This window comes from Heterocephalus glaber, unplaced genomic scaffold (genome assembly GCF_053883595.1).
Source record: "Heterocephalus glaber isolate CG9 unplaced genomic scaffold, H.glaber_assembly_v1.0 deba00001461, whole genome shotgun sequence".
NCBI classification, from domain to species: Eukaryota; Metazoa; Chordata; class Mammalia; order Rodentia; family Bathyergidae; genus Heterocephalus; species Heterocephalus glaber.
In genome coordinates, this window is record NW_028258308.1 from 49,185,068 (window position 1) to 49,200,720 (window position 15,653).

A 15,653-nucleotide genomic window follows, 5' to 3' on the forward strand; every position below is an offset into this window, starting at 1 on the left:
ATTACTGGTTTATTACAGGTTACTGAATATTTTATTATAACTCTCCACAATGGCACTGAAGACAATGGCCATCTTATTATTTCATCTATGCCATTTAAATAGAGTAAGATGACAGAAATTCAAATTCTTAAGAAGTTTATCCAGAGTGCTATGCTAGAAACACCGATATTACATACTTTGTTTAGTCTCCATAAAAACAAAATCAAATAGGAATTATTTTTAGTTTTAAGATGAAGAAATAGATTCTAGGGGACACAATTAATGATACAAAAGGAGTATCAGTACAGATGTTCAAAATTTCAGGAAATGTGAAACAAGTGGCTTTACTCTTTGCTTTTATAATGACATCCTTCTACATCTTGAAAGTCAACATTGTTGATTTTACTTCAGTAAAATTGATATTTGAAATTCAAAATTTAAACATGAAATAAAGATAAGCTAATAGCAAAATTTCAAGCATTATTATTATATGGAAGACAAGAAAAAGAAACTAAAATATTCACAAACAACTTTAGAGGGAGATTTATCTGTATTTTGATTAAAAGGTATTTTGCTATAAACCCTTTAAAAATCTATAGATGTAAACATTAATATTTGCAACACGTTGTTTTCTATGTGCAGAACACAAGCCACTTTATAGTAAGACAACTAAAACAGAGTTTAATTTTTGAAATGGCATGCAAGTAACCCAAGGAAGATGAATTAATAATAGACTATTAAAAACTAACTACCAAAGCACCGTATAGATGAGGTAAGCAGGGTAATTTCTTCTTAGTACAGTAGCTCTCAAAGGTGAGAACAATGCAAAGATGTCCAATTTACCAGAGAAGTTTTTTTACATTCCACAAACTCCTTACCATTATGTTATACACCCCCTGGCATAAATCCTCAAGCATGTACCCCCATATTCCCTAACAAACTCACTGTTCTAGAGACTGGCAAAAACTGTGACAATGATTCACTCTGGTTTTATGTGAAGTGGTAGTAAATGTTGCCTTGTTATTACACAAAACTATAGAAACTTAAAAACAAGAATACAGTAAGTGGTGTAAGGGATAATGTTGACTATAGTATGTAGACAGAAATGAGGAGCAGAGAGAAAGCTGGTGAAGACAGAGAGGTAAATAGTGAGAAAGCCTTCAAGACTCATGAAAAATTAGCTCAATCTGTATTTTTTTTTTTTTTTTTGGTACCAGGGATCGAACTCGGGTCCTTGCACTTGCAAGGCAGGCGGCAGAACCACTGAGATAAATCCCTGGCCCTAGACTCAATCTGGCATGCAAAAGGAAGCTAATTTAAGTTCTTGAATAGGACAGTGATATACTAAAACAAAGTAAGTTTACTACTAGGAAATTATATTGGTGTCAGGATTTTGCTGGCAGCCAGTAAAAAAAATTACTAAATGTCTACAAATACTACTGTCTCACTTTACTTCCAAGTTGAATTTCATGTAAAAAGTTGAATCTTCACATACTAAAAACTAAACTGAACATATTTTCAACAATATTATCATTGATTTAAAAAATAATTACTATTTCATTGGGGAAAAATTATGTAAATATTAATACAATTCAATAGTCCAAGATCTGCATTTTATTTTAAAAAATAATATGAAAACAAACAGCAAATTACTTAATAAAAATAAGTTCTGAAATTTTGAAAACATATAATCCTATCTCTTAGAGTAGAAAGTTTTTTAAAAAATGAGGCAAAATAGTTTGTTTAACCCAAGCAATTATAAACATGATCACATTTTTATGCCAAATCAAAACATCTAAACTGCTCTTAGTACAGAAAATTACTCATCTCTATGGTCATATTCAAAGAGGTGGGCAGAGAAAATGAGATCCAATCATTACTTTAGTTTGAAGATTCTACATAGAACACACAGATATTTTTCATTCTGGAGATTCCATTCTCACAAAATGGCTGGCTGGCCTTGGGGGAAGAGTTAATTGCTTTTGAACTGCAATCTCAACACTAGTTTTAAAAGGACAGTTCTGTGACAAACTCTATAAAGAGAAAATAAAATCTTTAAAACAACTTTATTTTCATGAGTCTTCTTAGGATAACACATTAAAAATAAGAATTAATAGGGATACAAACCATGTAGCTATGAAATCAAAATATATGGTGAATGTTTAAAAAATTACTATGGTAAAAGATATATTGCTACTAATCTCCTTCAAAATACTGTCCACTATGCCTTCAGGTTTATTGTTCTAGAAAACATCTGATTATTTAAAATTCTTTGTTGTGTCCACATTTTCTAAAAGTCTTTAAAATGTAATCTCATCTAGTGTTTTAGCCACTACTTAAACCCTTTATTTCTCCATTCATTCTGTACTACAGCTATGATATTTTTCAATATGTATGCCTTAGGCTACATTAGTATACAAAGCATCAAGATAGAAAAAAGAAAGGGAAATATATTTTTAAAAGAAGAAAAATTTTGTTCAGTGTGTTACAATATTCAATATGCTTTAATACTCAGCAGTATTTTCAAATCATGTCATATACTTATAGGTCTAGATCTGTATGCTTTATTTATGGTGTATTCTATTTACCAAGAATGCCTTTTCCTAAACAGTTAATAATTATTCTTAAAGTTCTAACTTAGTGCCCTGACTCTGAGAAATCTTCCTAAAATCATGTAAGAAATTAGACTCAATTAACTGACCCTTTCTCTAGGTTCCAACAACTCTATTCTCTCTCATTTGTATTTAAATTTTCATTTATGTTTACAAATTTTTATGACTAAGAAGATCTATGACCATTAATAATCTGTGATGCTTGGATTGGGATGAATAGAATATAATAAAAACTTCCAACTTCTACTTCAACACACTGTCAACAGAAATCAGTAATTAAAAAAATGAGCATTTCACTCCTCACTCTACCCATACTTAAAACTGATACACCATGTAGAGTTTGGTTATCCTTCACAGAAGAAAGAGAATAAAAAAGAATATACAATTTAATTAGAAATTGCTAAGAAGTATAATTAATGAGAACAATTATTTCCCTTGGAATTATAGTATTTTTATTTCACAATTTAATGACAAGTAGAGAAATGGAATATTTTTCAAACAAGAAAAAAATGGAACACTATTCAATTTGTTATCACAAACTATCAATTCTTTGACATGTTAATACACTGACATTTCTAACATACAGAGAACACAAAAGTACAGTTTCCATTACAATAAAAATCTAACAATGTAAGATGTGTTCAAGTTAGTGCTAATGGTTGAAATAAAAATATTAACAAAAAAGTTCATGTGACATTGCTTTCTTACTTCCTGCTCCTAAACCTTCTTTATATACTCAGTAGCCCTTAAAGTAGGTTTATTTAGAAGAAGCAATTCCAGAATCAGTTATTTATTCAAAAACTATGGTATACTATGACTCAGTAAATGATAGCAGCATTTTCATCACTTTTGCCCACAGGTCCTGCAGCTCTTTGTTTTCAAATAGGAGTAGGTAGGTTCAAAAGCAAAGCATGGATAGCACTTACATTAAAAGTGAAACACAGCTAAGCATTTGAGATACGTGACCTATTCAAAACACTGACTTCAAGCTGCAGAAGCCACAAGGCAGGAAGCAAACTGGGATTTCAGTGTGATGACCTGTTTTTAAATTTTGTTGAAAGGGAGTGAGGAGATCAGTATATACTGATCTTCTAAAACACCACTAAAATTTACTGTTTATTCATTTAAAGGTCACAAGTAGAGTACAGAGAGCTATTAAGCTAAGGTATCTTGCTCCACTTTTACAAACATTGAATTAGAAGTTATATGGCCTTAGGGCACTGGCTAAGGGGATCTTAAAATGAAGAGCCCTTTTATTCTTCTGTGCCTGATACTTAACATTAAAAATAACAAAAGCCAAAACTGTTTGGTCACAGGCTCTTAGTAACAGTTCAGTAGTATTCCATTTATGTCTAGAGATTAAGAACCTCAACACTGTAAGCATACCAACATAAGTCACTGAGCCAGCTAGCCAGGGGACAGCTACTGTGTACCAAACAAACTACTAGGTGGTGGAAAAATGAATTGAATAAAACAACCTATTATCTTAGACGTTCTAAGTAACAGAAATGGCATAAAAGTAGTCTTATACAATAACAGAGTTATAACAGGCTGCATAGAAGAGGTGGTGAATTATCCTGGGACAGAGTGGTAGTGCCAGGGAAAATGTCCTACTGGCAATAACATAAGTAGATGTTGAAGGAAGGTGAGTCTTAATTATGAGGAAGAAATGTGCTAAGTTTAAAAGTTCTGATAGAAAGATGGCATGAAACAGACTGCTATGGGTTCAGTATAGCTGAATAAAAAGTACAAGGTAGGTGGGGTATATAGGGGCAGTAGAGAGATAGCTAGAGCCAAGATAACAAAACGTCTTGCATGCCAGGTAGAAGAGAATCCCAATCACATGTGCATTTTGGGAGGGCCACTGGATTTTAGTGCAGAACATGATTTGAAGGGGTGAGATCAGGGACAGCAAGTCCATGTAAGAAATAATAAGAACCTGAAGATACATTCTGTAGCACATATTTTTAAAATTAGAAATCCTCAGTCAATAGTTTTAATGTATGTTGATCAATCTCTGTCTGGAAAGAGTGTAGCACTTTTAATGACCAATGACAGTGAATCAGACTTCCAAATTACCCATGACATAATTGATCAATTTTAAAAGTGTACACTAGAAAAGATATTACCAGTAACTACAGTAAGAGAAAAGTAAGCCAAGGAAGAAAAAAATAAAAGTAAGAGAAAATGTGATGAGATGAGGAGAAAGAAATGAAAAAAGTTAAATATTCATGTAGGTGAAGCCATTCTCATTTGGATAGGGACCAAAAAACTTTTTTTGGAGAAATGTGTATTTGTCTTGTTCTCAGTGATAATATTGTCCAGAGTGAAAAGTATTTATTGAAGATCTTCAAAGTTACCAACAGGTTTCAATATTTACTTGGTTTCTACAATGCAGACAAGAAAAAAATAATCAATAAGTGCAGAATTATGAAAGGGACTTAGAGATAATAGCACTGATTGCTACAGATTCCGTAGCCAAAATAGGCTACAATGTGAGTATGCTGAAGGAGTATTGGGAATAAACATGAGGCAGAGAAACACTTAACTTATTCCCTATTTAGACCATAGTTTCCAGGTCCCTGACTCAGAGGAAGAAAATACAATTCTAAAACAATTTTGGACCCAAAACTTTAGTTAAAATACTTTTATAGATTAGAAACCGCATTTGGAGGGCAAGTGAAGAAAGGCATGCTTCACATGTTTAGGATACATGATTAAGAATAAAAACCATTTTGTTGTATTAGTACAGTTCTGTAAACCAGCCTGTGCTGGAAGAAACTTCAACTTGACAAATTTATCATTAACCAACATCTAGTGAGTTTGTATTTTGAATAAAATAATACTGTTTATTTTGAAAACAATACCTAGCTCACCACTTCATTCTCTTTTTTTTTTTTTTTTTTTTTGAGGTCTCCCCTTATAGTTCAGGCTGGGCCTGAACTCACTATGTAGCCCAGGCACTCACCATTTCATTCTTGAAATAGTTTCTTCACTTGGCTTCCTACCCTCACGGGTTCTTTCTCTTTCATTGGCTGCACTTTATTAATCTTTTACATAAAACTTCAACTCCCTAAAATTTAAACATTAGACTGTTAATCTCTCAACTAAGAGACTAACAGAAAACTTGATTAAGTGGTCTTCCTCAATCCTGAAAACATTCATAAGACCAGGCCCTACTACCAAAAGCTCTAATCTGAAAGAATTGGACTAAATAAAAGCAAACAGATTCTGATGAGAAGTCCAAACTTATATGGCATGAAACAGACAGAAAATTATACAAGTAGTCACCAACTTTTCAGAGCTTCATCTAAGGTGGTGTAATCTTCATAACTCAGGAAAATGGTAGAGGTGGCTTTGGAAAAATGAAGCCAGGATACCTTATCACCTCAGAGAACAAGGTTACCCAGAAAGGAGAGAGAAGGGACCTAACCCACTCACACAGAGACAGATGTTAAGCAGTTTGACAAAAGACAAAAGATCTAAACAGACTGGTGCTACTGACCAAGAAACATAGTTTGAATTTAAAGGCTAGCCAAGAAAATGAACTGCTAAAATCACCGTTTAGGGAGGAATATAATGAAATCCAATCGGTACAACTTAAATCTTCCTAATGCCAGACTACAGTGCAAATTTATCCAGTATATCAAGAATAAAAGATATTTTTCTTCTCCAAAGACAAAAATGGCTATTATAACTTTCCTTAATGATATTTAACAAGAAAAATCCTCTCAATGAATAAAAATCTTAGAGAAACAGATAATCCCCACAGAGAAATAGAAACAATAAAATGTTTTAATGGATTCAACTATATCATCTATCACTGGGTTTTGAGAGACTAAAGAATATTCATATAGTTTCAGTAGTATTTGACAGATTACTTAATAACTGGAAACAGGACAAAGTAACTTGTAGATGCAGAAATCTCACAGACAACATTTAAACCACATGACCAAGTCAGAGGTGCAAATAAAAAGAACAAACATGGATAGGATACAATGTATTTTTTATTTTTAGACTGTAATATTCTCATTTTTCTATTGGTTCAAAATACTTTCCAAAAATTTAGAGGGAAAAGTATAAATATTTATATGCTTACAAGTGGTTCTCTTTGTAGATAAGCTAATTCCCTTTGTTAGGAGTAAAATCCTTATTTGAACAATGATCTTAGTATCATGCCCTTGATAAGGATGCTTATGATAAACCCCAAATCTGTGGGTATAATGACATAGTAGAAGGTATCATGTAAGCTATACAATATTAGGGAAGGGAATGAAGACATTTCAAAATTTAAATACTTCCTGCTATGAGGTAATAATCAATCTTACTTACTTTGGAGACTCTAGGCCAGAGAATGTGGAAAGGAAAACTAGAATCAGAGTGCCAGATGTCCCACTGCTTTATCTGTGCCTTCTGCTTACTTATACATCCTTAAATCTATTAGCCTAAATCTATTGCATCTCTCAGATGCAATCCTGATTTGGTAATATGATATTTTGTAATGATTCACAAATAAAAGATAAAACTGTCAAAATAATTATAGTGCAAGATTAATACTACTTTTAATTTGATTACTTTAGCAGTATAAGTGAACTAAATGTTAATTTGACACATACTAAACATAATATACGATGTAATAATGCATTTTTATCCTACACAACAATTTAAGTACTCATAGAAAAAACTCAATAATTTGTTTAATTAGCCTACATAACTCAAAATATCAAAAATTCTAAATATGTATATAATAAACCTCCAACCTAATGTGGGTATGCAACCTACAACATCTCTGAAAACGTCCTTTGAAATAGGATTCTGCCTACTTTACAGTATTGTGTTGAGGTTCAAATGATATGATAGTTACTACACTATTATGATGTATCATTTTATTTGATTTTTACATAAAATCTCTACAGATCATATCAATATTGTTTTTCCTATTTATGATACACTAATAACAACTCCTTTGAAACAAAATGAGATAGGGTGACCTGAAAAGCTGATATGTATTCAAAAGATGGTTTCAATAATCGACGTGGCATATAAAAGTAAACGAAGAAAACAGAAAGTTTTAAAATAAGTAAACTAGCAGGGAAAAGTTGCACAGAAGAATATGTGAGTCCAGATCACAGTCCTCAGCACAAGGAGAAGTAATGACGGGGATGGAGGACACAGACATAGGTAACTGTGTATGCCTGGCTGGGAGGAATTACAGGGTTTGGATCACGGTGCAGAGCTCTGGGTCTTGCTTTTTATTTATTTATTTTTCCTAGAGGGTACCATGTTATAAAACTCATCCACTCTTTGGGAGTGGTTCTAGGTATTTTTCAGTAAGTCTGCATTTTACCAACGGAAAGGAGTGCTGTAAAGTAACATTGCAAGCTCTACAGTCAGTTCTGGAGTCCACTACTTAACAATTATTCAACCTTGGGCATGTTTCTAAGCTTCAGTTTCTCATTCTGTAAGACACAGATAATAATGATATCTACTGCATGAGATAGTGAACAGGAAATGCTCAATAAATGCTACTTTATTACCGAGGAGAGGATTTCTCGCACATTTTGAGTAATGTCAATGTATTCTTTAAATTACTATCTCCTTCCCCAGTTAAATAACTTAGAGATTTGTAAGACTTGATAACCTACTTCAACTCTTAAAGAAACTATTTCACTGGTATCAAAGTTAAAATTATAAATACTATTAGGAAAGGTATCAAAGAGTAGAGAGTCAAAGATTATATCCTATAAAATTAGAACCTATGATTCTATGGTATCATAAAGGTCAGGCTGTTTTTACCCCCTTCAACAGAAAAAAAAAAACCAACCAAAAAGCACATACACACATTTCTAAAAATACCTTGGGTTTTCTTCATGAGGATGTCATCTTGAAATGAAATACCCTATTATCAGAGAAACCAATATAGGATAGTATATCATAAATAAGACTATAAAAATCTAGTGGTATATGAGCCAAGAAAAAAACTCCCCTAAAAAAATGAATAGACGTTTTCCTTCAAATTTAATTGAGACTGTGGATCTACTATTTAGTGACTATTTCTTTGATGCTCCCTTACATATGAAAAATACTTCCTTTACAAATGACCTTTCAATTAAGAAAAATGCTAAATGTATTTGTTTCTTTTAGAAAAGACCAATTCTGTTAAAGCACTATAAGTAAAAATGAAATTTGACATTCAAGGGAAGCACACACATAGTCTTTCTAGTACTCTTTTTGTTCTGTTTTTAATATGTTAAATTTAACCTAGTGTCTGAAAGGTATTTTAAATAAGCTGAAGTCAGACTGACTAACCCAGACATACTGAACCCCTGCCACAAATTCAAGGAATACACATACTATACATTTTATGAATTAAAGAAATATAAAGGCCATGTATTTTGGCTTTCTACAAAGCAACAATTCCACAGTGGTTTTTTATAGTAACAGAGAAAAAAAGAATGAAAAACAAACTATGATAGTTACATAGCAACCTTTATCACTAGGCCTGATTTCTCTCAGATAATGAGGTTTAAGAATAACAGAAAACAAGACTTACAGTTAGAACAGACAGAAAAACTAAAATAAACTAAATAAAATTATTAGGAGTTACAAAATAGAACTATTCCAAAGATTATTTGTTGTCAACTCTTCATACACTGTATATAAGAACCTCCCCCTCATATATATATAGAGAGAGAGAGAGAGAGAGAGAGAGAGAGAGAGAGAGTAGTTTTTCCATATAAAACAAAATCAGCAATTATATAGAACCCCAAAGCCTATGAATAATTTAGGACCATAAAAATTATTATTCAGAAAAAAATTTAGGTATGTGGTGTAACTTAGTAAAGACTTTGGTTAAGAGAAAGTAAATGAAAAAGATAAATCATAAGTTCCTATTTTAGTGCTATCTTCAAAGTAAAAATCTCTAAAGATTTTTTTCTTCTCATAAGTGTATCTGACACACAAAAACACAGGGTATTATTTGTTAATTTTTTCTGAAAAACTGGATAAAAAGAAATTATAAATTATAAAAATAGATCAAATGGATTTCATGAATTTTGCAGTACTATGGGGAATGCTAATTCAAAAAATTGACACACCTCATACATAAGACTCATGTCCAATGCCTGTGTTCAGATTAACTGGGACAAGACTATCATTCAACACTTTACCCTTTTTTTAAAAGGAAGACAGGGTGAAGAGCTTTCATAATCTCGCTCAATTAAAATACTGTTAAGAGAATTCTCTTTCTCTTTTATCTAACTCAACACATGGAAGATACACCAAATTATAAAAGTCAAACATACAAGCAAAATTACCCTGCAATTAAGATAATCGCTGGTATCAAATGTTGTTTTTAAATTCTACAATAAAACCATCTCCCAGACATATAATGGTATGTCATTTGGTAAATGAAAGTTTCCATAAAGCAAGAGGAGTGAGACCTAAAAATTAAACTAGTGAAAAGTCTGGATGAAAAAAACGAAACTATGATCATGTTGGTCCAACACTAATTTTATTTTAAGTTACTACAGCACTGAATAAAATGCTGACACTACCCCATAAAAATTTATTGAGTTGGCAATAGACAAAGCATGATGTCAGCCACCAAAATCACCATCCACATTCCCAAATAACATGAACACTTTAATTCTTGAACTTCATTCAGGTTACATCTCTAACGTTACAGTAAAAATAAAATCCTTGGGCATGAGGCATTATTGAACATAGATGAGTTTTGTTTGGCAGTTTTGACTCAAATTAGTCTAATACTTTAACAAATCCAGTAAAAAAATGGGAAAACACAAGTTTCAACATATTACAATTTTCTTAACATGCCACGTTGTTCACAGACTCATATAAATAAGACTTATCTCATAAATATTCATATAGGTAATACCATGCATACACAAAATGGAGTTTGACAGGAGTGACAGAAACACACATACATGCGCATTGGCACACAAATCCTTACCTTCATGGCATGGATTTCTTCAAGCAATCGTTGCGCCCGTCTTTGGTTTTTTAACAGTGCATCTTCAGAACCTCTGCAAAAAAAATAATATATAACCAAGTGAAGCATTAATTTTAGTTAAATCATAATGAAAAGCTTTTAGCCTATTATACTTCCCCTTCTTTCCCCACCTTAATACAAACCTCAATTTCATAAATAAACCCAAGTGCTTGAAACTAGTAAATAAGCACTGTCTTGGTATTATATCAGTGATTGATTGTTTGCCTTCTCCAGGCCCTTAACAGTAAGGTTAGTAACACTTTTTAATCACTCAATTAATCAATTGTATTACACTGTATTTAATGTAATCTATGCTTCAAAAACTATAATTAAGGATTAGATATGTTTATTAAACGAAAACTTGTTCTCTAGAATTAGTGTTAAATATCTGATTAGAGAGAGGAGCGATTTCTGGAATATTTATTAGAAAAGAAAATTAACCAGAAACAAAACACATTTAAGGCTTTGTAAATATTCAGGCTTAAACCACAAGAATTTTAAGTCCTTTTTTACTGACACCGTTAATACTGAAACATAAAATACTTTAAAAAAAAATTTCATGGTACACAATAAACTGATTAAACATGCCACAGGATACCAAAGGTTTCAAATTTCAAATAGTAATTCAAGAAAAAATATATAAAATCTTCACAACTGACTTAAGATATTACTTGACTTAAAATTGTTATTGCCATCTTAACGTATTCTGAAAAAACTAAATGCAGGATTAAAAAAAAATAGAAGAATTCACTATGTCTTAGGCAAAGACAGTCCAAACCATATAAGGACATGCTGACACAGCACATTCTATATCACTCACATCATCTCTATGTATAAAACAAAGTACTGAACAAGACAGTCAATTATTTCTCCACATCCCACCCTCAAATTTTGAATATTTTAAGTAAGAACATTTCTTGACATTTTATTAGTCATAGGATGATTACTTAAAGCGACTGACTTTTTTGACTTCAGCCTGCCAACACTCCTGACAAGTTTTCTGATGACCAAAACTCGTATTCTCTTCACTTCTTTTCTCATCTTCACAACCTTTAGGAAAGAAACCCAAAATTAAAGATACAACTCAGAACAAATACAATTAATTCTGAGTTTTGATATATACTTGGTTTACTACTTTCACCAAATTTTTATCTACCACATTCCTAGTTTGAGGAAATCAAAGTTCTTCTATAAACAGTGAAGGAATAAATCAACAGTCTAAAAATGTGTCTGAGGGCTCAAAAGAAACAAGTTTTTTAAAACAGTCCTGACAAAAAGTCATGACATTCTTAATAATTAATATTTTAGTATTTTATACTTATATTTTGTTGAGCTTGGAACATAACTATAAATTGCCTGAGATCACATATGATGATAGGAATTATTAAATGAACACAGGAATTAACAAAAGGAAATGGATAAAAGTGATTTCATTTTATTTACTTATAAAGCACTCCTTGCTCATTGTTAGTAATAAATTATTTTAAGCATAATTTTAAAAGAAACTCCACAAACACAAATGCTTATTATGTATGTGTGAGCACATGCCTACACACACATATAACCTTTGTATCATCCCATTAGGGAACAATGTTACACTCTTAAGAACGAAAAAACTGAAGGACAGGTCAAGACATGGAACAATTCTAACCATAAAGAGTTACATACTATAATGGTCTGGTATTCAGTATGACATGTTATTACGGAGTTAATGTTTTATCTATCATAGTTAGGAGTGAGACGTCTCATAATTCCACTTGGAATGTTCTTCTCCCCCTTTTGTATTTTAAGAACTACATAAAATTGAGGTGCAATATAATTTTTCCTGTGAAATCATCAATGTTTCTTCACTTAGAAATAGTCATTCCATCCCTGGAATCCTCACTATACTTTGTAGGTTCTATTTTTAAGCATCTATCTCATCATACAAATTGTTCATGGGTTTGTCTTTCTCTAGACTGTGAGCTCCTAGAGTTGTCACAAGCCTTGTGACACAGTATTTAAACCCTGCAAGAGTTCTTGGTACACACAATCCCTCAAATTCTTTTTGCCAAATAACAATCATAATTCTGTCTCTTCAGGGCTTCCAAATTTAGCCATATCACCTTCTCTAACTTTTCCATTAATGTTATCCCCATCCCTGGCCAACTCCCTTTTATTGAAGATACTATCAACCAACTTAAAATTTTTTCATCTTGTCTTCCCATCATTTTAGGTGGTTTAAATGTCCATTTGAATAATGTGCCCGATATTATATCCTTACTTTTTGACTTTTTCTTTTCTAATGACCTAAAAGTCATTACCTCAGTTACTCATTTCAAAGTCATCAAAGTATTCCATTTCTAAAACCATTAACACAAATGTTCTACAGTGTAAACACAATTTTTATTAGCTTGCTGTTCAACTCCACCCACGACAACCATCTTTGTCTTCACTGTAACCAACAGTCCGCTAACCCTAGTACTTAATATTCAACATAGTCCTCATTTTAATCTTCCTCCCTTTCTCCAGTTTAGGTACACGATCAACCCTGCCAGTATCTTGGCCTGACCCTCTAGTTAATAAGACTCATTCACTTATGTCCAGCTATAAAATTTTAGTGAGTTAAAGGGCAGTCCTATGCCAATTCTTCTTTTCCACAATATACTTTTCTTTTTTGGGGGGGGGTGCTGGGGATTAAACTCAGGAGATTGCACTTGCAGGGCAGGCATGGTGCCACTGAGCTAAATCCCCGGCCCTACAATATACTTTTTAAACTTCAGTGACCTTATGTGTACATTTTGGTTTAATTTGCCACCTAAACAAACATGACTCAAAATATTTTATCTTTAACTCAGATCTCTCCATGTAACTCCAGACATAAATGTGAGAGTGGTTGCTTGATATTTCTTTTTGAGTATGCTCAAAATCACCTCAAAAAGAGAGTTTTTAGAGATAGGGAAGGAGAGCAATAGGAGGGAGAGGGTGTCAGGGATGGAAAATGATCAAGATATGTTAGATACACATATCAATTCCCTAAAACAAATGTAACCATTGTGGGTTGCAAACATTCACACACATACACACATGTAACAAAAAGAAAAGAAAATCATCACAAATTTACACTTGAACTCATGTTGTTTACTCTGGATCTTTCTGGCTTTTGTGTTTCATATTTCAGAGATGAGAACCCTATTAATTATAAAATTTGGGGTTATTACAAGTATTTTCCTTAAATCCCTCACAATGAATCTACCACTAAGTCTTGTTAATTTTATCTCCTGACTTTCAAATTGTACAATCTGACTTCTCAGCATTTTTAGCTTATACTGTCAACTGGTTTCTGCGTACCCATTCTTGCCCCCTCCCAAATTATCCACAATGTAGTCAGACTAAAACTTTCTAACAGAGAGATATAATGTCACAGCTTTAACTCTCCTCAGTAGTTTTCCTTCTTTTAGGATGGCCTTGTTCTCATTTTGCTCATTTATTACAAAACCTTTACATTTACCCTTCCCTTGTGTAGGTAAGTTCTATCTTTCTTGGTTAGCTTAACATTTATTGATCCTGACTTTGGCTACACTGTCATTTTCTTTTTTCAGTTTTAACTTTTTTATTAGTACATATTTTCAATACATAATGATGATATTTTTCTTGGGGAGTAGGTACATGTACATCACACACTTTAATTCTCTTTTCATCTCCTCCCCTTCCCCTGGCCTCCATCTTTTGGTTTCCTACCTTTTTGCAAAAGATCTAGGTCTCTATCTCCTATTATCTTTTATTTTGTTTATTTATATTTTGAGTTTCTCATATAAGAGAAATCATGCAATACTTATGCTTGTCTCATTTATTTCACTTAACATTATGGATTCTAAGTGCATCCAGTTTCCTACAAATGACCTTGTTTATTCTTTATAGCAAAATAGTCGTCCATTTTATAGAAATACATTTTCTTTATTCACTCATCTATCTGTTGCAGACATACAGGCCACTCCCAAGATTTAGCTATTATGAACTGTGCTGCTATAAACATGGGTATGCATATATTACTTTGCTATGATGTCTTTAACTCTTTCAGGAAGACACCTAGAAGAATAGCTGCACTGAACAGAAATTCTAGTTTTAGTCAGGAAAGTGATTGCTAGCTTCTTTGAGAGGGTCAGAAATTCTTCATTATAAACACTTAAGAATACCTAGTCCTCTGGTACTTATCATGACTCTTAATATTTTTCTTTTAATCTTATTATATTTAACATGCCCTCCACAGGTTATAAATTCCATAAAAGTATCTGGTTTTACACAACACTGCATCTTAAAACTGAAAATGCAATGATGCATAAATATGTGCTCAAGGAATATTTGTTAAATACATAACCCAAAATGTAGCAATACTTACTTGTCAATTCACTGTTCCAAATCAAATGCATATTAAAAGAACACAGGGCCGGGGATTTAGCTCAGCCGTTTCGCCGCCTGCTGTGCAAGCGCAAGGACCGGAGTTCAATCCCCGGTACCAAAAGAACACAAATAATCAGGGTTTTCTTCCCATTAGATACATCAACATCTCTGGAATTTGTTTCAAAGTTAAATATATTTAGGAAAAAAATCATTAAGATGCATAAATGAAAAGTGTTTTAGATAAGGTTTAAGTGACAAAAATAACTATAATGGGCTTATAATACATTTATAAGTTAATTCATAGCATAAATGACTAAGTGATTGATTATGCATTAAAATAGGGTAATAAATGTTTCTAAACTGCTGAACTTTGCAGGTACAACAGATTACAATATACCATTTCTAACTACTAACAACAAAACTGATAAATTGCACTAGGTTATTAAGTCCTTGGTTACATTCTAAACTATGGAACAATTAGGCTCTAATTCTAAAAATTCAGTATGAGAAGTATTATGTTTGCCATTACTGCATAAGAGAAATTCTAAAAGCAAAAAGAATGCTTCATAACTTAGTTTTATACAATATACAAAAAATGCTTTTGTCTAGTTAGATTATTTTGTCAGTATTTGTATAAGAAGAGATAGAAAAATTTGAAAAGTTTAGTGTAT

The 15,653-nt window shown here is 32.3% G+C and overlaps 1 protein-coding gene across 2 annotated transcripts in view; it reads right to left on the reverse strand.

Moving 5' to 3' along the window:
• The window catches only part of LOC101712618 (serum response factor-binding protein 1), a 36,399-nt gene extending 24,615 nt beyond the window's left edge, over nucleotides 1–11,784 (reverse strand). The window contains exons 1-2 of one of the 2 annotated variants that reach the window (XM_087180424.1): nucleotides 11,564–11,784; nucleotides 10,564–10,636 (exon numbers count right to left, since the gene is read on the reverse strand). In XM_087180424.1, coding sequence (XP_087036550.1) covers nucleotides 10,564–10,636; nucleotides 11,564–11,643 — 153 coding nt within the window. In that variant the 5' untranslated portion in view covers nucleotides 11,644–11,784. The remainder of the gene's footprint in view (nucleotides 1–10,563; nucleotides 10,637–11,563) is intronic. The other variant, XM_087180425.1, reaches the window with a different exon arrangement.
• Nucleotides 11,785–15,653: the final 3,869 nt, after the last annotated feature.